This window comes from Vanacampus margaritifer, chromosome 2, assembly GCF_051991255.1.
Source record: "Vanacampus margaritifer isolate UIUO_Vmar chromosome 2, RoL_Vmar_1.0, whole genome shotgun sequence".
In the NCBI taxonomy this organism is placed as follows: Eukaryota; Metazoa; Chordata; class Actinopteri; order Syngnathiformes; family Syngnathidae; genus Vanacampus; species Vanacampus margaritifer.
Genome location: NC_135433.1, coordinates 34,206,432 through 34,230,237, shown reverse-complemented (window position 1 = coordinate 34,230,237; position 23,806 = coordinate 34,206,432). Strand labels below are relative to the sequence as shown.

At 39.1% G+C, this 23,806-nt stretch overlaps 1 protein-coding gene and 1 long non-coding RNA gene across 2 annotated transcripts; one reads left to right on the top strand and one right to left on the bottom strand.

Moving 5' to 3' along the window:
- Positions 1–294: 294 nt before the first annotated feature.
- pgap6 (post-glycosylphosphatidylinositol attachment to proteins 6) lies at positions 295–23,806 on the bottom strand. Its single transcript, XM_077559312.1, has 13 exons — positions 23,653–23,806; positions 23,132–23,315; positions 22,856–23,057; positions 20,498–20,625; positions 20,151–20,416; positions 9,637–9,947; positions 9,464–9,560; positions 8,121–8,235; positions 7,753–7,892; positions 6,363–6,541; positions 6,123–6,269; positions 5,918–6,034; positions 295–1,620 (listed from the first exon to the last, which is right to left on the bottom strand). The coding sequence occupies exons 1-13, from the start codon at positions 23,705–23,707 to the stop codon at positions 1,285–1,287; spliced, it is 2,277 nt and encodes a 758-aa protein (XP_077415438.1). The 5' UTR covers positions 23,708–23,806; the 3' UTR covers positions 295–1,284.
- Positions 11,562–18,161, top strand: LOC144044729 (uncharacterized). The gene is made up of 2 exons (XR_013291344.1): positions 11,562–11,646; positions 15,008–18,161. It is a non-coding gene; the product is annotated as an uncharacterized LOC144044729 (long non-coding RNA).

Below are 23,806 nucleotides of genomic sequence, written 5' to 3'. Positions count from 1 at the left end.
CATGCAGAGCGTTTGAATGTTGATCCCAGAAAAAAAAGAGGCTTTGTAAGCACCTTCACAATAAATTGTTCCATCAGTGAGATTTAGCACTCAGCTTTGTAGAACCCGATGAGAGTATCAATTTTACTAATGGATTCAAGGTATTGCACACATAGTGTTTCAACACTACACTTTCCACATTTGAGGATTACAATAATCTGCTTCTTTCCACTTCCCATTTAGTCAGTCACATGTGAATGTTGCGTATTCAATGAGAAGTACACACTTGAATGAATTATCTTGCCTGGGCAGTGTTTTTTGTGTTTTTTTTTATTTCGAGATGAAACAACAATCCCAAAAAGACACAATGTTATTGATTGATTTTTGCTGTATTTGTAAATCAAAACATTTAAAAAGGTTCACTGATCTCTTCATACAAATCACAACAAAAGGCAGCTCAGAAGACCGAGATTGACATAACATTTGAAGAGCGAAAATTGTGTGGTAAAAATACCCCAAATAAAGAGTGCATATAATTTGCATGAAACAAAATCGGAAATAGCTGAGGTAAGAAACAAAGACACGTGGAAAACAGGGGAGGCACATGAATAGTATTTGCATTTACATTCAAGTTCGCATCAGTGCTACGGAACTCGCAAAAATCATGAGAGCGCTTCAGAATGAATTGAGCACAATCACGCGACAGGAATCCTTCAACACGTCAAGGTAATAACCCCATTTCTATACTGCTTATCCTGTTCAGGGTCCCAACGGGCTTCAGGTAAAAGGCAGACAATAACCCGGACTGGTTGGCAGTCAGACAGGATTTGGACTTTTTAAAATGACAGAATTTATAAATACTTGGTGCATACAGTGTTGACTACCAAATAAAGTACATAAAAGAGCTACAGTACACTAACAAAATGTATAAACCTATGGTCAACATACCTGAATATATATCTCTATCACTAAACTGGTTCTATGGATCAGGAGGTAATGAAATATCATAGGTCTAAAAAATTGTTTAACTTTTATGACTTTAAAAAAATGCTATGGCTTTTATTCTATGGTCACATTGCTTTAGTTTGATGGTGATGTCAATTTTTGTCTATCTAATTTTTACTCCCATATACAGCATCTTGTAAGCAGCGATAGTTGTTTTTAAAGTGCTCTATAAATAAAGTTGAGTGATTAGAAGAGGCATTGCTAATTCTAGTATGAAGAGGACAACATTGCAGAAGCAGACGCTCTATTTTCAAAGTGCGTCTTATGTTGCAGCAGTTAGACAGAATCGGCGCGACCTCGTCATGTGACAGTTTGGAGCTCATCTTTGCTGCTCTGGCACAGCGTATATCCACAAATGCGAGGAGTCCACAGCCAGGTACAATTCCGAACCGTCCGCCATCCCCTGGTCCAGTTGACGGCAGGCCGGCTCTTTTCACGCGGCGGAAGCAGGAAGAGTAAGCAGAAGGCCACCAGGATGTGCCAAATTGAATGTGTGTAGTAGTAGTTGTCCTCCGTCTCGGCAAAAATGTACAAACTCGTCCCGATGAGAGCGCAGAGCAATCCGGGTATGAGGTAAAAGACCCATCTCTGCCAGGACGGGGGGTAACATTGGCGACGCGTAACTCCTCGGTATATCTGGCAACACAAAGGGAAAGTCGTTCATTCGGTCCCGCTGCCGCTGATGAAAAAGGGCAGACGTTTGCCTGCCAAGTGGGCATTTGTGTCTAGTCCTGTATTTGGCAAAATAATTCCACCTATGGATGTAAATCTGTCATCTAGACTCGGGATATTTACTTATTTTTTTAAATGGAAAGGATATAAACTGACGCGATTCTCGTCCGTCTTGTCACATCTGTCAGCAAACGGATGTCGTCAGTGACTGATTGATGGACTTTCCATGAGTATTGACTCTGGAGAGTTGCGAAAAAAATGACTCAGATTCGTCAAAAAATGCCGTGTTGACTTGGGGGAGACGGTTGAGCCAAGACGGCTTTTAACGTGTATAAACTGTCATGGCGTCTTGATAAATACGTTCTATTGTAAGTTTGTTTTAATTCAACTAGTGTTAACAAAAAAAAAAAAAAAACATGTTTGGATGCAGCCATTTTACGACCAGGGACTGTGATTTAGAAATAATGTGAATACAAAGTTGCCATTAATTTACTACAATCATTAAAAATTCATCCACTAGTACAAATAAAATTATATAGTTCAGCATTGTTGTACAACACCATTATGTTTATTGCATATACTGTGTTTTTATGACTTTATGACCATCTCTGCCTCGCAACCAGGAAATGGGCGTGCCGTGTTGCAACGGTTGCTCCATGATCAGTACATTAACTCTTTTAATGCCAAAGACGTTAAATGATGTTCTGCAAAAACCTACGGAGGAGCGCCAAAGACGTTAAAAGACGTCCACCCATTTTTTTTTTTGAAACGGGTGCAGGGAAGCCTTGCGGAGCTGTGCTGAAAGTTTCAAGCAGGTCTAGTGAGCCTAATGACTATTTTTGGCCCCTAGAGGGCAGCGATGACTCTTTTGACAAGATCGGGTGGGCGTCAGCAGAAGACGTGAGGCGGGGCTAGAGTGTTGAGGGGACAATGGCTGAAGAAGCCATAATGGCGGTTGCAAGCAGCTCACGCTAGAACCGTTTTTTTGAAAGACAAAAAGCATCGACCAACGATAAAGAGCACATTGATGACGACGATGATCATCGATGATGATGATGATGGTGACTACGTGGTTGGAAGCATTGACGCGGCAGTAGAATACGTTAGGCGGAGCTAGATGGCTGAGGAAGCGGACAATGTTGCAAGCAGCTCACAGTTGGGAATTTTCAACGCTAAAGAGCACATTGATGATGACGATGATCATCATTGATGATGATGATGGTGACTCCGAGGTTGACGGCGAAGTTGGAAGCGTTGACGCGGCGGCTATGACGACGTCATAAAGGTTCACGGGCTAGCGATGCTGACACCGGAAAACGCGGAGCACAACCGAGCACGCTCAGGCGGACGTTCAATCGGAAGAGTGCCCCGAGTCCAATGCATATTCATCGGAGGAGTGGGTACAGTCTGCTACTTGCTATTTATTCCCCGGAAAAAAAGGCCGTCAAGAAAGTGTAACGTCTGCACGCGAAACGGACAATGAAAGTGAAAGTATTCTGTTGTGCGAATCCTGCTCCCTCTCCTTGCACGCAGGAGAGCGTTACAAAAAGAAAAACCGTATTTGAAACATCGACATAATTGTAAATAGTACCACAGTTGCACACATTTGTAAATAGTTTGCGAAATTGTTTTGTCAAATTGTTACACTGTTGAATGGAAATAAACGTATTTTGCAAACTAAAAACACTTTTTCATTGTTGGTGAAAGCGTTTTACAGAAGTAAAGCACTATTTAGGTGTTTGTGGTATCATTCATGGACAAAAAAAAGTGTACAATTCACTAGAGTGCATGAAATAACATTGTTTCACAAAAAGCCGTTTTCTTTTTGTTTCAAAACAGATCATTTCGGTGAAACTAACCATTTTCTATTGTTGATTACTGAAGAACGGAATAAGGTAGAAACAAACTTTTTTTTCTGATGAAAGATGAGAGTTCAATGTGTTTCCATAGTCCAAACACAACATTTTCTGTGGACCTTGAAAGATCAGTCAAAATGCTGGCACTGGCGACATCCCGTTTCTGAACACGTCTGGCAGTCAAAGAGTTAAAGAAAGAAAAAAAAAGCGGTTTCTTCTTTGGTTGTTGCTTGTTGTCTTTCCGGTGCACTGCTGTTGATATAGCGCCTCCATAATGGCGCAACACTGCAACTGCAGTTAAAATGCGTTGCTGCCGAGCTCACTCAACACAGCTGGAGTGCTGTGTTGAGTGACATCAGTGGCTCAGGCTGGAGGTGGCGAGCAAATTAGGTGGAGGTGGGCGCCTCTGAATTTTGTACACAGGAAACCCCCTTTTGAGCACCACATCCACACTTTAAGTGTATCGCTTCAACATAACTGCACGAATGTACGCATGTTAGGTGCAGCGACCCTGAAATAAGATTGTTCCCCGTTTATACCTCACCTAGACTGCATTCTTCCAAAGACTTACATGCCTTTCCTCTTGCACACTCCAGAGGATGTAGTAAAATACAGCACCCCATGAAGGTTTTGGCTACGTTCACACTGCAGGCAAATGCGACCCAGATCGGATTTTTTGTCCAAATGTGACCTGCATCTGACGATTTGATGTCAGTCTGAACGGCTCAATTCAGATTTTTTTCATATACGACTTGGGTCACTTTCATATGTGGTCCTAGATCGGATACGTACGTACTGAACGGCCAGGTCGCATATATCCGACCGACCTCAACGCCATCAAAAGTCCAATATGCGCCCTGCACGGGCGGGGGCATTACTCGGGAGACGTCCGTGAATCAGCAAAATTATTTTGAGTAACAGTTGTGACTTTGATTGAATCCCACTTGAAACATGAAGTATAAAGATGACATTTGTGGTGGTGATATTAGTAATTTATCCACGCAGACGGCTCATTTATTATGCACGGCAATGACGTGACGTCATCGTTATGGAGGAAAAAAAAGGAGAGGTCTCCGTGAGATGAGGCGCTCGAACAGGCTCGCCTCATTTTCACAAAATATTATTTCTACCTCCTCCTTCATCACTCCTCTGTAGATATGAGATTGTAAAAATATGAGCCCCGACGACGAACTAATAAAAGTCCGTGGCCTCAAAAAAAAAAATCAGATTTCACCAAAAAATCGGAATTGAGCATTAAGACCCGCGGTGTGAACGTAGCCTTTGAGTCATTTTGGCTGCCGCGAGAGCCGCTTTTACCGGCTTTTGAAATGATTCCTAATTTAGTACTTAAGAGCTCTGGGATGATCATGCAGTAACATACTGGTGCTAATTTCACATAAGGTGCTGTTTTTTGAATAAAGAAATGGAAATGGGAAAAAGTTTTGAATCATATTTGTCGATAAATCTGAAACATAATTGACTGATTAATCAATTATTAAAACAATAGCCGCGTTTCCACCGCAGGAACTTCGGGGTAAATTTACCCCGTATGTGCGCGTCTCCACTGCAGGAGCCTTCCCAACCGGGCCACATTTACAGGAGCTTACGTGGATGAGCGGAGGTCCTACTCGAGGGTGAGTACTCTGCCGGCCCGATAAACTCCCGATCGAGCTTTCGTGCTGATTGGCTAAAAATGATTTAGTATAAAAAATGATCTTAACCTCATGTGCGACGATGATGCATTCTCGTTTTAACTCTCTTCCACCAAAACAATTCTCTTAATAATCCTTTGCCTATTTTCGTTCCACTCATCTAGACGCCGTTTCCTCTCACTCAAACCATCCATCCACGCCAAGTACGTTAAAAAAAGCAGGTTAAAAACGGCAACCGCCACAAGTTTTTCTCTTTCCTCGTTCTGATTTTTGCGGCGCCGTGGTTGGGTGACGTCACAGAAACCGTTGCAAGGCGATTACGTGTCGATCGAAACACGTGACGTCGCGAGTCAGCCTTTTCAAATTGTTCATCTAAACGCCGTCTCCTCTCATTGAAACCATTCATCCACGCCAAGTACATAAAATAAAAAAACAGAGAAAAACAGCAATCACCTAAAGTTTTTCTCTTTCCTCGTTGTGATTTTCGTCGCACGGTGCTTTAGGTGACGTCACGGGAGAAACCGTCGCACAGCGTTTACGTGTCGGAACTCGTGACGTCGCGAAATGGGCCGTCCTCCGCAGTGGAGACACAACCACAAGCGGGCCGGCTGAGAGGACGGTTCGTGTGAAAGTGCCACCCCCCTCCCCATACCCGAACGTCCTGCCATGGAAATGCGGCAAAAAAGTCAAACTGAAATTCTCGCTAATCATTCAAATTGTATCCTTCATGGTACACAGTCTGCCATCCCTTACCCAAGCGGCCACCATGACGACTATGGCGACGAGAATGGGGCCCAGCAGGTTCCACAGACCTCGGCGGTCCAGCTGCAGTGACATGGCGATGAGCAGAGTCCCAAGAAGAAACAGAGCCTGCGTACACATAAACAGTGTGTTGCCAAGTCCGAATGTCAAGGAAGATACTCAGCAACAGCGTAACAGCAGCAGGTGATCGTCTTACATATTTCACTGTGCTCCTGACGCGAGCCATGCACAAAATTGTGACCCAAAAGGAACAAATGGAGCCCAGGAAGTCACAGTACTGGAGGGTGTCGTAGCTCATGATGCACCACACGGCTATACCCGGCTGGTCACAGGCATGGTAGAACTGTGGCCAGCAGTAAACACACACACACACACTATTCAAGGTTGAAATTGTGGCCCAACTTTATCATCAACTACTGTTTTGTTTGAGTGTTACCGTGGAGAAGAAAAAAGTGAAGAGGTAAACAGACGCCTCCGTGATGTAGAATCTTTTGATGGCCAACACAATTGCCGGCAGGAAGCTGAGGTTACTGAGCGTGAGCAGCAGAGTGGCTAGCAACTGTTGGGAGAAGGACATGGCTGTCGAGTTGTCGGTGCAGCCCCAACCCCTCCAACCTAAACACACACACACACACACACAAATGACTTCATTGTTTAGCCCCAATACAAACATGTCAGCAACATAGGAATGCTTGATTATGGAAAAAAAATCATCACGGTTATTTTGGGCAGTAATTGAAATGATTTTTTTTGGTACAAAACAAGAAAATGTTTAATGCATTTAAAAGTATTAAGACCAATAAAAATAAATAGAAAAACTATAATTATGTGAATTGCCTAGTGCCTTCCAATTCGATCCGTATCACGATTCATAAGTCACAATTCAATTCGATACCGATTAATCATGAAACAAATCTATAAGTCAATTATCGTGATTTTTTTAAAACTCAAATTTAGAAAATACTAATCAGTAAACTTGTACATGTACACTGTAAGATTTGTATGAAAATTTACTTTAGGCTTATAACTGTGAGCCACTGTATTTATTTATTTGTTTGCCTTCTGTTTCATGTTTGAACATGTTTCATGTTTGAACAGCATTGAAATCAAATTTTAAGGCTTAATGTTCCATTAATATAACATTCTTCCATGCTTAAAGTGTGAACCCTAACCCTAATTAAGACATTTGCTTGAATAGTTCCATCAAAAATTGATCATTAAAAATCTATTTGGCTGATTGAATCAATATTAGAATTGTGCACTGTAATATCACGATATATTGCCAAATCGATTTTTTTTAATACCCCTATTTATAATATTTATTTATTTATGTTGACAAAAATAAGTTGGGAGTGTAACGTGTGCACTGTGCAGTAGGACGATCATTTATTTTTTCTGGTACAAAACAAGAAAATGTTTACACATTTAAAAATATTAAGACCAATTTAAATATTTATTTATTTATTTATTTTGTTAGCAAAAACTTGAAAGTTGGCGTGCAACGTGCAGGAGGACGATTACTTATTTTTTGGTACAAAACAAGAAAATGTTAAAATGAAAAAAAAAATATATATATTAGGACAAATAAAATTCTTTGAAACACTATAAATATGACAATTCCTTTTGGATCAAATACAATTTATTAGTTATTTTAACATTTAAAAAAAGGTGCAAATGTATTAATTTAAACAACTCAAAAATTTGTATTAGTAGTCTTTTTTTATGATTGTGCTGATTTTGTAATTGTGGAGTGTAATAATTGAAATCGTCATTGAATTTTGATGAATTGCACAGTACATAATGGTGTGTTTTTGGGTAAGTCGTACCAGCCTTGCACACGCAGGCCCCGTACAGGTAGTTGTAGGACCTGAGCAGTTGACAGTGCCCAAACGGGCCGCAGTCCTCGACACAGGTACTGACGAAAACCTCGGGGTCCACGGACACAACAGACACATTGCCGCAGTCACTATTGCACATGCACAAAACACATGTTAAAAAATAAAGTTGTTAATTATCTGGAATTGAGGTCGGACTGAATGAAGAATTCACCAATACGCTGTAGAAAGACAAACAAAAGGAGGAAGAAGACTGCATGTTGAAATGGATTGTTATTTACCCCTTGTTCATGCCGTGGCTCATAAACTGTACATTCATTTTTTTTCAACCATGTTGTCAGTAAGTGCTAATTAATTACCTGTTGCACATGAGTTGCAGAGTGAGGTACCATGTCACTGACGGAGGAAAAGGCAGCCGGATGACAGCTTTGGGAAAGCTGGTGCTCACATTCAGCCCGTACCCAGGAAACAAACCTTCAGACACACACACAAGAGTCTTCATGTCAACTTGCAAGTCTGTATCCATCACTTAAGAGGACGTCACGTTCGGTTGTGACGACTAAGCCTTGATTGACACTCGGGTGTGAATTGCCTAGTTCCTTGCAATTCCATCTGTTGTTTGGGTTTGACTTCCCCTTTAAGGGAATAAAACCCACATGCAATTGGATAACCTCAGATAGGAATCACATGTCCTCCAAATGTGGATTAGAAATCCAATACTGTACTTACAGAAATTGGATTACTGCTAATATAGAGTAGATAATTGCAGAGTTGTGTAATTAAAGGTTACCCATATTTAAATTAGAGTAATTAAATGATGTTTATGTCTGCCACGTCATTGCCCACAGTTGAATTGACTGGTTGTGTGGTTATTATTAAAAGTTGTTCTATTGATAAAAACACATTAATATTGGCTGTGTCACATGAGCTAACCCATACCAGAAAAAGTCCAGTCCCAAAAAATATGATATAGTCATTAGGTTGTTTGTACATTGAAGAGGGTCTTCTGCCCAGATTTAGTCATAACTGTTTTAATTTCCTATTTCCTCAGTAGAACTTTTATCTGTGGATGTGTCTTTGTGAGTGTTGTCGCGATTTCTGCTAGCTGCCGGCATGTCTGGTGGACCTCCTCTATTTCCATAACAATAGACCATTTGTCTGTGGTTGAAGTCAATGTGTTAGTATGATGTCTTTAAAGTATCTCATGTCCGGTGAACTCCGGGTGGGCTGTTTGCGGGGGGCTTTGTGGTACCGCCCTTCAAGATAGTATAAGAATGTTGTAAGTCCTCTGAAATCTTCGCACTTGTGAGAGGCTGCAGCCATTGTCTGGAACTCACTTGTGCCCGGAATATTCTGTAGAAATAAAAGCTTCGAAGCAACTGTTCATCGATCTACAGCCTGCATTCGGATAACCAACATTCCCACTACCCGAAAGAAAACGAACATGCGGAGGAAAAGATCATTTTCTTCAACAACATCCATCTTTACAGCTGATTTCTAGATTACCATGAGTCAAGTCAAGGGCATTACATACACATACAGTACATCAACGGAGTGGATCTGCTCTGCATCAGTCATTTAAACCACAATGGCTATCATTAAACAAAAACAAAAAACCCATCCCTTGTATCTGGTATTCCATCTCATATTCCTTCTGTTAAAATATGCATTGCCTTTCATCTTACTCGAATGTGGGTGGTACCTGTGTGGCATTGTAGAGCCTTGCCGAGTTGGAGGATTGGTGCTTGGGGAGTGAAGCAGGCCACCACGGTGCTGTTATTCCCCGGTGTTACATTAGTCTGTACAAAAAACAAAACTTCAATCATACACGCACAGTATTGTACATATAGTGTCCACAAATGTATTAACACTCACGGTGTTGAGTGTGAGCTGCAGATTGAGCGTCCCGCCGGTGACGTGCGCAGGCAGAGGGTATGTAAGGAGTGTGGGGTGGGTGGAGCTGACGCTGACATTGGGTCCATTGACTGGAGTGAATCCAAGCCAGAGCACATCAGTTTCCTCATACAGGACCGGGATTCTCCATACGCATGCAGAGGGCGACAAATTCAGCCATTTGGATTGACTGTTGAAGGCCAAGGTCTCGATCGCCATTGAGCTGTTGCTCGCTGCTGAGGAGCTGCTGTTGCTATGGAGACCAAGACCTTCGCTTTCTGGCTTGCACCTTTCTGAAACACAGAAAGTCAGGTTGTATTTAGCCCCATTTCCATCAACAAGTACATTATATGCCCTCAAACAACAGCTGGTGATTTGGCCGTTTGCTGATTATTTGTATCTTTATGTACTTGAACCATTTACAGTCGGTATTGGCACCCATGAAAGTAAAGTACATTATGTGGAATATCTTCTGAAAAAAATGAATCAAGTAAATCATTATTTTTTTTATAGAGAACTTGTGTTTTATCCGAAAGACCAAATGATTAAAAAACTATTTAAAATAATAAACAATAGGCCGAAAAAATTGAAAACTTAAAATGTGCTCCGTCACTGGTATTGGCACCCTTTCCTGTATGCAAATCAGTATGGAAACACATTGTGACTCACCTTTGGTAAATCACAAACTAGAATTTCCTGTTCCAAATTATCTCTGCCCAATTGGCATGAATTAACCCATGAATGATGACTTAGATGTTTTAAAAAGCCTTTTCCTTTGTCAAAATCGTGAAAACAAAAGGAGCATGGTTTCAAGAAGCACCATACGCCACACACTGAACCAAAAACAGGGCTTCAAGGGCGAAGACCATTCCTGAGACAGACAAAAAAAAGGAATGGCTAACCTTTGCCAAGGAGTACCTGGACAAACCACAATTCTTTTGGGAAAATGTTCTGGAGGTAGATGAAACGAAAATAGAGCTTTTCAGCAATGCACGCTAACAGTTTGCAAAAAAGAACACCCTCCCTTCAATTAAGCATGGTGGAGGATCCATAATTCTGTGGGACTGCTTTGCTACATCTGGTACCGGAGGCCTTGATCATATCACAGGAATCATGAAATCAGAGAATTATCAAGACATTCTAGGGCAGAGGTGGGCATCGAGGGCCGAAGTCCTGCAGGTTTTGCATGTTGCCCTTCTCCAACACAGCTGATATATGATCAGTTCATCAGCAAGCTCTGCATAAGCCTGATAACGACCCTGTCGATTGGAATCAGCTTGGGTTGGAAGTGAGAAACCTCCAAAACCTGCAGGACACCGGCCCTCGAGGACCGAGATTGCCCACCTCTGTTCTAGGGGGACATGCCCTACCAAGTGTTAGACAACTTGGTTTGAGTCAAAGGTCATTGGGTCCCCCTCCAGCAAGACACAGACCCAAAGCACACATCCAAAAAAGCACACTGGAATGGTTAAAAAGCAAAAAATACTGTTTTAAAATGGCCAGCAATGACTCCTGATCTCAATCCGATTAAAAATCTTTGATATGAGCTGATATGTGCCATTGGGGGAAAAAAAATAGAGGTTGAACAATTTGCAAAGGAAGAGTGGGGGAAATACCAGCAAAAAGGTGCAAGAAGCTTAGAGATGGCTACAAGAAACGTTTGGAAGCTGTCATCACTGCCAAAGGGTGTGCAACCAAATATCAAAGAGGGGTGCCATTATTGCTGCACATACTGTGTTTTCTGTTTCTTCTTTGGAATTACATTATGTAAGTTGATAAACAATTTCCTTTGTTGAATTACTTTGGAAATCCAATCAAAAGGTCCTGATGATATAAATTTGGTACATTTCCATTTATTTCTGAAGATATTGTCGAGATCATGCAAAAAATGAAAGTTAAGATAATCTTTCAATTGGCGACCACCGACGTTTCGACAGTTTCCAGCGGGGCGTTCAGGGACGGGCAGAATTCTACGGCCACATAATAATTAAGGTAAGTGGACAAATGAATCCACGTTTTAGGAATTCTGTCTGTTTCAGGGCGCGGCGGCTGGTAAATTCGTCGTGTAAAATTATTTTGAGGCTGGAGTCTGTGTAAGAAAAATAGTGATGAATTTTGAAATCGTTTGCTTGGACGTGAAAGTCCCAGATTTCGGATTTTACCACGGTGTTTGAACTATACACGTGGTGACGTGGTAGTGTATGCGGAAATGCGCAGATGATATGCGATCTTTTTGGAGTTATAAAGATTAATAACGATCGCTTGTAAGTCAGTCTGGGAAACATTTTGTCTTTACAATTTGGTTTTTACAGACGATAGATACGTAGATAATTGATTTGAAGTCTGTGTATATGAGGTTAAGAATAACGATCGCTAGTAAGTCAGTCTGGGAAACATTTTGTCTTTACAAATTTGTTTTTACAGACGATAGATACGTAGATAATTGATTTGAAGTCTATGTATATGAGATAAGAGATATATGAAGTTGAGAGTAAGTCAGTCTGGGAAACATTTTGTCTTTACAAATTTGTTTTTACAGACGATAGATACGTAGATAATTGATTTGAAGTCTATGTATATGAGATAAGAGATATAAGATGAAGTTGAGAGTAAGTCAGTCTGGGAAACATTTTGTCTTTACAATTTTGTTTTTACAGACGATAGATACGTAGATAATTGATTTGAAGTCTGTGTATATGAGAGTAAGTCAGCTGGAGAAGCATTATTCTTTTACCAGCGTTAGATGTATGGGCATTGGTTTTACGTCCATACATATTTAAGTTGAGAGAAGTCGGCTCAAAAAGCATCTTTGTCTTGATCCCTGCCTGATGCGCGGGAGAGACAAACACTTTGTTTTTATGAGTAATAGATTCTTGGGTAATTAGATACAAAGATCCTTGAATAAGTGTTGCCGATTAAAGCTGCGGGAGGATCGACTGCTTCATTTTCTAGGGACAAAGGACTCAACTTATAGGAAGTCAGATTGACATAAAACGGATTTAGTACGCCGTTTTAAGATTAATCGATAGGTCTATGAATAATTGGATATTGACATTTTTAGACAAGATATAAGAGATAAGATGTATTGACTCAACTCGTGTAAGTCGGGCTGACTAAAGCATATTTGATACGACGCTTTAGATCAAGCCAATAGGTCTATTGAATATTCGTGATTAAAATTCAAAGACAAAGAAACTGTTGAAGCTGGGGTAGCGCAGTTGACATCCGGATATTTATGTGTTGATATGTCGTACAAAACGACATGTCTTGTCTGTCCGTTGTGTGTATGCCGTCTGATCGGTGAAGAAACTCTGACGTCACGGTAAAATCTTAAAGGGACCGCGATGAGATATGTTGTTGACTAATTCTGTTATAAGTGAGACGTCACTGTATTTAGAAATATTAATACGACTTAGCTACAATATAATATAATATAATATAATATAATAAGCTATAAAATACGGGCAATAATTAATAGAAAGAAAACACTGTTTGAGAACTACAAAAATGGTTGTCATGAGGCGACAGGGAGTTGCGAGCACATGCGCAGTTGCGATCGGAGAAATGCCCAGTCCGTGGTTTGAAAAACTGATAAAATGGATATACGATTGCGGTGGAATAAATCTTATGGCGCCGTTATAAGCTACAGTAAGTTAATTTTATTGATGGGGGACGTTGAGGCTTGCGCCGCGGGCGTTCGACGTAAAATACGAGATAAAAGAACGCGTTTACGAGTGAAATAAAAACGACACATAATCGTGTATTTTTGGATAAGATGATGATGAATAATGCTAGAATACTAGCTTTAGGTATTTTTGTGAAGTTATAACCATTTATATAACTTTAAATAATGATATAAGACTAAATGATTTAACCTGATATGACTTCCGCTAGTCGGAATTTAAAGCTTCCGGATTAAACATACCGTTTAATAATGACTTAAAATGTAATTAATATTAAACGACGGGATTTGATTATATAGTGGAAAAGGTTAGTTTATTTTAAATAAGATATGGCATTTGTTTGAAATTTTAATGACGGCAATTTAACTTTGAAGGTCCGTAAACGGCCCCCGTTTGTTCAATAAAGTTAAGACTGAATACAATTTATTTATTTTTTATTGTAGAAGAATATCCCGGACAAGCCCCCACTTTAAGAAAAGTATATTGGAAAATGATTAATATTGAAATGTGGCTTTGCAAATAAAATAACTGTATGATATAAATTTATGTGATAGAACAAATTAAACCGTTTAAAATGCGCTAAGCAGGGTGAATTAATTAGACGGTAAGATTAATAAGATTTTTATGCTAAAATGGTGAATTTAAGGGTCTGCTTAAATAATTCAGCGGCATTATATAACTTGTATTTTAAAGTGTATTTAGAGCGAGATGTCACCCTTTAAGAATTATAGATGTAATGACATACCTAAAACCACTAGATGTCTCCAAATTACAAATGCCGAAAGCCAATTTTTTTTTATTTTTTTATTAATTTTTTTTTGAAAAAACCCATATTAACAATTGCTTGTAAACCTCAATGACATCAAACAGTTTAGTCTCTATTCTTTATTTTATTTTATTTTAATGATGATAATAATAATAACCAATAACGAATAACTTGGACAGCATGACTAATGTGGAATAATTTTATATAGATGATTGTTTGTTTGTTTTTGTTTCTTTTCCCATTATAAAATAATTTTTATCTCTCCCAAATGTAATATTAACTATGTCTTTTGCTTGAGTCCCATTTAGATTTGGAGTCCATGGGGGGGTCGTCTGGAAGAATGACACTTTTGATATATTCATCAGGTGCGATGTAATTAAGTTAATTTTTTGTTTTGATGTTTGACTAAAAAGCTGATTAGACGTTTTGTGAAAATATTAATTGAAAGCTACCACACTTATTAATTGATTCGGAATTATATTTGTAAATTGTTAAGGTATATCTATCCTAATCTCATCCTAAATGTTATTTATGAAGATATGCAAAACACACTAATTGAATATTGACAACCATAACAAATATTGACATATAATTAGCAATTATTTTAAAGTATGAACTTTTATTGTTTAATTATTTTTATTTTATTTTATTTTTTTATTTTTATTTTATTTTATTTATTTATTTTTTTTCCCTCTAAGGAAAGATTTTTTAAAAAAAATTATTTATTTTTTTTTCTCCCCTCAAAGAATTATTTTTTTTTCTCATCTCTTTGAAATAAAGACAGATTTTGATTTTACTGACATATTATGGCCTAGATGTTGATGAGATTTTAGGTGAGAATGGTCGGCTGAAAAATTGATGGTCGGGGTCAGTATTTCATAATAAAAGTCAACTGGCGGGACAGAGAAACTGCAACTGCCACCTGTCACCACCACCAGCAGGGCGGTGGAAAAAGATGCCGCCATACCTGACTACACCTGCAGCCTGCTAACGCCAGATGGAAGGGCGGAGATTCCTGCCGACTATTGCCACAAAGACTGTGCCATCATATACAAATGTGAAAAAAGAAAAACTGCTCCACTGCCAAATGAACTGTTCTATGAAACTGCTCCAAATATTCTGCACAAGCGTCTTCAAAGCGTTCCTGCGTCCAGAACTGTCCTACGAAAGAACTATGCCATACGAAGGCCACACCCAACAAACAATGCTCTCTTTGAATTGCTGATACCGGGCCATATGATTTGACGCTGACTGTTTGCACTGAAATCTATATTTTGACATGGGTAGGGTTATAACATTTACAGTAAAACATTTGGTAAATTTAACGAATTGATTGACAACATTTTATATATACAAATTTTTTATATTTTAAAAACTTTTTGATGTCTATTTTTGATTTGATCTGATTTGTTTATTTTGCTATTTTAAAACAGTCAGTTTTTTGGACAAACATCAAACAGGGGGACTAGTAAGCTTAATGGTAATATTAAAACTAAGGGCAACTTTATGTATTGATAATATTTGATTTTTTGTTAAATTTATTGGTTAAGCTACAATATTTTAAAGTACAAAAGATAATATTGGTAAATTTAAAGTTTCAGAAATTGAAAACAGCTAATATGAATATAGATAAGATATAATTTATTTGAACCTTAATTATTATATTTTATTTTTTAAAACTTGGTCTTTTGATATTTTCCCAAATTCTCTTTTCAAATTTAAACACTGGCTTGGGATGCATTGTTGAATTTACTGGTTAAATATAAACTTTTTCCCCTCTTTTTAAAATAAATACACAAGCTAAATTTAGGTACTGCAAAACTTTATATATTAGTCTGAAAAATTCTCTAAAGCGATCTTTTTCAGAAGGGGGAATTATTAGTTGGTCTGGGTATGTCATTGCGAAATAAAAAATAAATATAAAATTAAAAGTTAGTCTTAATATGATAATTAGAGATAGTCCGTGAGAACGAATTTTATAGGAGGACCTTGGGGAATTTTTTGGACCATGGAGAAGGAGTAAGTTTCGGCAGAGACGACAAATTAAGGTGAATATGTTCCATTTCTATTTTTATTAATCCCTGGGGCCCTGGGGGAAGTTGTTATTTTTTGATTTTATTATTGAGGCGAAAGTTGCATTTGTTTAATGGCCGGAAGCACATTTGACATGCTATATCTATAACAATAAGTATTATAATAACATATTTTAATAATCACATTCTGTAAACAAAATTGGCCTTGTCAGATTTGAACTGGCTAAAAAAGATCTTTATTTTCCTTGCAATCAATGTGCTTAGGTCATTAAAAAACCAGCCAAAGGCTGGATCATAATTGAATGTCACAACATACAGAATTTTTTCCACAGGACGGGCCTGCAGAACTTTACTAAAAATTTACTAACCCCTAACTAATAACACTACCAAAATGCTCTCTCTCAGAAGAAGGGATGTGAATAAAATGTTTATTAGTGACTAATAAAAATGTCCTGCACTCAGACCTGAGGTGATGGAGGGGTCAATCAGTCCAATGACGCCGACACCTGGTTCGTTCAACATCCGGCCTTCAGACCTGCCGGGTCCACTTCCTACTCAACCATTACCTTCAGAGAGACCACTGCTCGAGCCACCTGACCAACTGCTCGAGCCACCAGGGGGAGTCAACAGAGAAACCAGTCGACTGCTGCTTCCAGTGTCAGCTAACGAGCTGAGCATTACCCAATGGAAATAGGAGTAATGTGTCCCTTTTCCCCGGCGTTGCAAAAAAAAAAAAAAAAAAAATGAGCCACACTTTCAGGAAACAAACCCCAATTCGATGAATTCCTACATCTCTGGCAGTAGATGTGGGCTAAAGGATTCATCCATCCATTCCCCTGACCGCTTGTCCTCACAATGATTGTGGGGGTGCTGAAGCCGATCCCAACTGGCTTCGGGCAGGAGACAAGGTGCAACCTGGACAGGTTGCCAGCCAAACGCAGAGCTGAAGGACTCTGTTTGAAAAAAACAACAACAAAACGCAAGCAACAAAACCTCCCTAGCCCAAACGACGACAAGTCTTCAATCGCGTCCCGAATTGCACATACACAATGACACTCCTTTTAATCCTTAACTGCCATGCCAATTTCCTGAAATCCCCTGCTACAATTTTTTGACATAATCATAACCCACTGTCTTTATATGTGATATGCTTATTTTGCTGAAAAACTGAAAAAACAAAATATCTTCTGATGAATCACACTGTTTGACATATGACGGGCGTCCTCTCTTGTTAAAAGGGTGTTTTTCTTCTTCCTGTGTTGCACCTGCTATTATGATGATGAAGATCCCGTGGGAATCCTTTGGTAAAAATGTTTAAATATTTAGTTGTTGGGCTTAGTTAGTGTTTACGTAAGCCCAAAGGGCGGACTGAAAGATATAATAACATTTTTAATACCTAAATTTATATACCAACTATTGTTACACATATGAACATTTTAATTTTCCATATTAACCTTTGAATTAGAAATCTTGTGTCTCAGCAGGGCACATGATGTTGACCTCGTATGCTCTAACCTTAAGCTTGAACGACGTTGTTTTGTCTAAAAAGTTCCTTCTCCGCACTTCTTTGCCAAAACACATTTGGCTCTCACAGTCTGCCTAGACACTGATTGGGCCAGAAATTCGTTGTTTTAAATACACGCACATCTCACCAATGAAAACAGAATTCGTTTTGAAATAATACACATACACATACATTATTGTCTCTATCAGTTATGTCCAGTTCGGGTTGTTTTGCGAGATATTGTTTTGGGGAAGTCAGACCCTTCAACTATGTCCCAGTTTATGCACCAAATTTGCCCCTGAACGTTTGTTTACATTAGACTTCGTCTTGCCACCTCCTTTGGAAAAATACTGGCCGAAATAATCAGAGGGGCGGATTTTAAGAAACTATATATAGCGTCTGCAACCCGGAAGAGGGAACACATTCTGACGCTCAGAAATTCCACGTTCTTAAGTGATGTACCTGAGTGTTGAATGTTCCAAGAGATCTCTTGTTTGATTAAAAATCATTTTTGCAAAGAATGTATTTTTCTTACAACAACTCACCCTCATATTTGAACACGCAAGGAGGACAAAATACCTCCTAATCTTTCAGTGCCAATAACAGGGAGCAAGACTGTATATACAGCAGCTGTACACAAGTGACACTGGTCTAATTATTTATTACACTCACTTACTTCTAAACCATAACCTTGTATCTCTAAATACTGAATATACAATGACATTTGTTGATTAGGTCATTCTATGAAACCGTCATTCCAAACCAAGCAAATCCGAAATTTTACAAGCAATGCATGTTGTGGAAGGAATTGACCTGGATGTCACTATTTTACACACAACCTTAAGTCAAGGGTTTGCTTAATAAAATAATACAATAAAATAAACAACTTTGTACAGTACAGCATGAACCAAACATAAATGTCCATGGATATGACACACATTCAACTACTAGTAACACAAGCACACATATGCGGAGGATTAATGTCCTTATAACATCATTAATTAACTCATTCGCTGCCATTAACGGCTATAGATGTAAAAAATTCATTTGAATTATTTATATTTAATTTTTCCCACTTTTGTTAACAAAAGTATGAAAACCTAGAATTTTTTTACTGTACATTTAGAACAGATATAAAATTAGCAATTAATCGTGAGTTAACTATTGAAGTCATGCGATTAATTATAATTAAAAACATTTGATCGCCTGACACGATAAAAAAAAAAGATTATAAAAAATTAGGGCCGTCAGGCGATTAAATTTTCATAACGTAATTAATTGCATGACTTCACTAGTTAACTCGAATAATTACAAATTTTATATCTGTTCTAAATGTACAATAAAAAAATCTAGGTTTTCATACTCTTGTTAACAAAAGGGGGGAAAAAATGTTAAACTTGGAAAAATAGTTCAAATGAATTTTTGTCGTCTATAGCCATCAATGGCAGTGAATGAGTTAAATGTCTTGCGCCACACAATGCATTCTGGGAGCCGAAAAGGAAAGCTTTTTTTTTTTTCAACTGTATTTTTCTTTTTCTATTTACAGTTGAGCCCCACTATTCGCAGAGAATAGGGCCTAGGCCAGTCTGTGAATAGTGAAAATCCGTGTATAATTGACACCTAATGAAATTACATTGGGAGAAAAACACTTACGTACTGTATACATTGTGTACGATATATATATTTTTTATTAATTGTATGATTAATTGGTATTTTTTATTTTATTGCCAAAAATCTGCCTAAAAAAATCTAGCAGTCAGGCCCTACTTTCCATTATCAATGGGGCACTAAAATAACTGATTAGGGATACTCGATACCACTTTTTTTTCCAGACTCACACCATTGCAAGTACTCAACTTTTGAGTAGTCACCGATACCATCAGTAATTTTTGATACATAAAATTTGCCCAAAAAACAATGATGGTTTCAAAAACATACATATATACATACTATACATCCCAATATAGCATGTTTTCCTTAAAATTGCATGAAATGTATGGCAATTCTCATTACTGATCATAAAACAGCCATAAGAGGGCGGCCAATCATTGCAAGTAGTACTGTCTGATAACATAAAATAAAGCCAGGTATTGGCCCGATACTTTGTATCAGTACTCGCACGGACGTCCCTATAACTAATCCTATCATTTTTTGGGGCATACATGAAGATTACACAGGGAGCTAGACACTTTGGTACTTGACTTAAAAGACAAAGTAAAAAACCTTAACATGAACTATCATCTTGTAATAGACACCTCTATGTTAAAACAAAAGAAATGTGTTGTCTTTCCCTGCTGCACTTTGTTTACTTTGCTATCTTTCAGCTGCATGTATGAACTTCTCGGTTACACAATGCTGTGTTTGATTAGCTATCATAACTATTTCCACCCTGCCAACACACCTAGAAGTAGAAACACAAGCCAAATCAGAGTACAATGATTGTAAATCACATTGCGGAAAGCTAAACTGTATTTAGTGAACATACCATTTGGTGTGCTTATGTACATTACCTGCGTAATTTGATACAATGTTGAAAGTCACTGTTTGGTTCTCTTGAACGCTCTCCACGACAACACGTAACCAGGTGTCCCAAGGCGGGTTAGTGAGATTAGCAGTACAGCTCGCCCCAGAGCAGTTCAATCTTACTGGATCATTTAGCAGAGTGCCCGAACCCAGGCTGAGGGCCACGGAACAGGCAGTACTTCCTGCACCCTCTGCTGAGGAACACTCATCCACAGTCACCAAAACGTACCAGGAAAACTGTGGGACATACAACCTATCCGCACAAACATACAGTACATTAATTGTAGGAATCTGGAGTTAAATGGCTACACATCATCACACGCTGACTTCATACTTAAGACGTGCGGGTTTGTTAGGGGCAGCCGTCTGTCTGAGCTTGATTCCTGTCTGCATAATGGGAGTGTCAACTGCCCTCCTGATGGACAGCTGAGACTGGAAAAAGTAGGAACACGATGGGAAGCCCTAAAGAATTTAAAGATGCAAAAAAAGTCAGAATACAGAGGTACCTTGGAATTTGAACATAATTCGTTCCTGTGAAGTGTTCAACCTCCGAAACGTTTTTTTCTCCATATGAAATAGTGTAAATGCAATTAATCCGTTCCCAAGCTTTAAAAACAGAAATGTCCTATTTTAATTTCTGTTTATGTTTTTTACATTTACACCCTGTACAGTATTTAAACAATAAATATTTTACCTTTTTTGTTGTGGTGTGATGGCATCAGTGGATGATAAATGTTATGTTAATGCTAGCTTTAGTTCAGTGCTGAGTTTGTGTATTTTATATTGAGCATATTGTTAGACTACTAAGCGCTCCTTGCGTGCGTTGTTTAACGTCAGGCACGTTGTTGAACAGCTAAGGGGGGTCCTCGTGCCAGAAATTACAGAAGTAGTCACAGTAGTTACAACGGCGCGATAATCTCGTTCCTAATTCCACTGTGGTTCGTAGCACTGTATGTTTTTCTTTGCTTCCACTGGCACTGTTGTCTTTCTTTGGGCGCATGGCGAAGAAAATTGTTGTGGAAAAATCAAAATGCCCTCGCAAGTATGGAGCACCTCTGGGAGTATTCACGATCTGACTGGAAATGAACAGTGCATCGTCTCAAACTATCGCAACGTGAGCATTCGGCAATGCTCGGCTTCGCTCGGCTACCCGTTTTCAAGGTACGTTCGGTTTAGCTTGCTTTGCTTGGGTGTTCGAACTCTGAAAATGAGTTCAAACTCCGAGGCATTTTTTACTCTGATTTTTTGGTCCACGTCCAAATTGTACGAGTTCCGAGACGTTCAAACTCCGAGGTTCCACTGTATCTTGCAAAATATACCTGCTTGCTTTGCTATAAAGGGCAGTCATTTTGACTGCTTTCAAATTATGCAACATCATAATCTATTTTGAAAGAACAATACACATATTTTTTTTTTAGGAAACTAAATTTTTGTTGTTTGAGTTTGCAACTTTACATGGGTAATAGATGAGAAGTTAAATTAATTAAATTAATAAAACACTTAATATAGCTTTCATTTAGGGTGTATTCAGACCTGCACTGTTTGGTCCGCTTTAAACAGACCAGAGTTCATTTCCCACGCTGATCTGGCGGACCTTTTGTGCATGTCTGAACACACACAAATGAATCCTGGTGCGGACCAAACAAGCGGACCGAGACCCACTTTTTGAGGTGGTCTCGATCCGCTTCCAAATGCACTCGGTGCGGTTCGCTTCGCAGTATGAATGCAAACCACGGCTGATCCACTTCAACTGCAGTACATGTGCGCCTTTTGGGCCTAACAAGCCACCGTAGCCAAGCATCGCAGGGGGGAAACATTGCTTGGTAGTGAATATTGTGCTAAATTAATTTATAATCATCCATATTCTGTTTAGCCATGCTGCTGTCAGCATGTGGTGGGGGCGGGGCACGCCGAGCGCAACTGCTCCTCCGGTTACTGCACGCAATCGATGATGCTGTTCCAAAATTAGAAACAGCGTCGCGGAACCTCCGTTGCATGAGCTACTCTTGATGCTCGCAAATATCTTGCATCTAATAACGCTACAAATATGCAGACCAGTAAATCAGCACGTCGAAATTTCATGTTTTCCTCTATTTCCGGGTTTGGTTATGCCTTCAGCCCTCTTATTTTTTGTCCAATAGGAGCACAGATCGTCACACGGGTCGAAGTGACTACGCAATATAGTCCACTTGCAAAAAGCACAGTGTGAATATGAACCGCAGAAGAATAAAGTCCGCTTTTGGTCCGGACCAAACAAGCGGACTGAAGGACTTTTCTGGCCTGAATACACCCTTAGTGTCCGGAGATGTTTTTACCTATTCCATCAATTTATTCTTAGATATTTTTTGTGATAATCCAAATTTGATACAAATAATGTCCAAGTCTATGGTTATTCTAGAAGTTGCCGACGTCTGGTAAACCAAGTGTTTAGACAGAAAATGTATGGTTAATTGACGTTATTGAGGACCAACCAGTCAATCTGCTACTTAGCATGGTTGAACGGTTTGGGCTTTAAAAAAAAATTACAAAAAACTCCTCTCTTATTGCTCAACATGGAAACAAAACACAAGAAATACCTCTCAGTATAATGTGGAGTTGCACATGACAAAAAAGGTCACCAATAAAGCAAAGTTTGTAATACTGATCTCATCAAACTGTTTGTGGCCAAAGACAAAGAAGTACGTGCACAGACCTTCTGCTCAATGCGCCCATCATCTTCAGGCAAGTGGGTGGCAACAAACCAGTGCCCGGGTGCGGGATTAAAGAGGCTAAAGGCTGCTGAGCTGAGCGAGGTGACTGGGAGGATCAGGGTGCGAGAAGGGTTCCACATTGTCATGTCTGGAAACGTTGTGCCCCTTGGGTTTATTACTGGAGGAGCACCGTGACGAATATGGCTAAGAAAAAAGTGAGAATTGGATGTTAAGGCAGCGTGTTAAAGGGAAGTGGAAAGAATAATAAAGAAACTTACATGGTGGCATTCCGCTCTGTGCAGTGAAAGCTGTGGCCCTTTGTGACGGTGAAGAACCAGCGGGCGATGGCCGTCTCCTCTGGTATATGAAACCTTTGCAACCTTGCGTTGCCATACCAACTATATTTGGACAACTTCTGAACTGGCTTAGATGAGAGCTCTGATACGAATGTCACCTCCCCAACTGTGAAATGTATGTTTGTAAATGGAAAAACAATTATTTTTTTACGATGTATTCAGTCAACAACAATTAAGGTAATGCATAGTAAAAATTAGTATCAGTTACATTGTGTAACAGATCAGGTAATTATTGTGTTCGTAAAGGAAGGTTAACATATATAATATACATTTTAAACGCTGGGAAAATATAAGCACACAGATATTTAATGTCCCAAGCCTTAAATTGTCAGCATTTAAAAGAGAACTCAGTCAGCAGCTCTGATCTTTATTACGTTATGTCCCCTGGAGCTTAGCCAAGTTGCTAACGTGCCGTCGTCCCTCCTAAATTATTTCGCGCTTACCGTTTCCAAATGTCGCCTTTGCAAGGACGATGAAGAGGAGAAAATAAAGCGCCATGCTTCCGTAGAGACTGTACGAATCATTACATCGTGCCTTGTTCAGCCTCAATGTCAGAACGCTCTTTCACTGAGCTACACTTCCTGGTTCTCGCTACAA

Bases quoted from the DNA above. Each gene is read 5' to 3' on its own strand.
- pgap6 (XM_077559312.1), bottom strand. From the start codon at position 23,707: ATGGCGCTTTATTTTCTCCTCTTCATCGTCCTTGCAAAGGCGACATTT. The intron at 23,058-23,131 runs GTAAGTTTCTTT...CTTTTTTCTTAG, and splicing joins ACAGAGCGGAATGCCACCAT to CCATATTCGTCACGGTGCTC. The intron at 7,893-8,120 runs GTAATTAATTAG...CATGTGCAATAG, and splicing joins CTGCAACTCATGTGCAACAG to TGACTGCGGCAATGTGTCTG.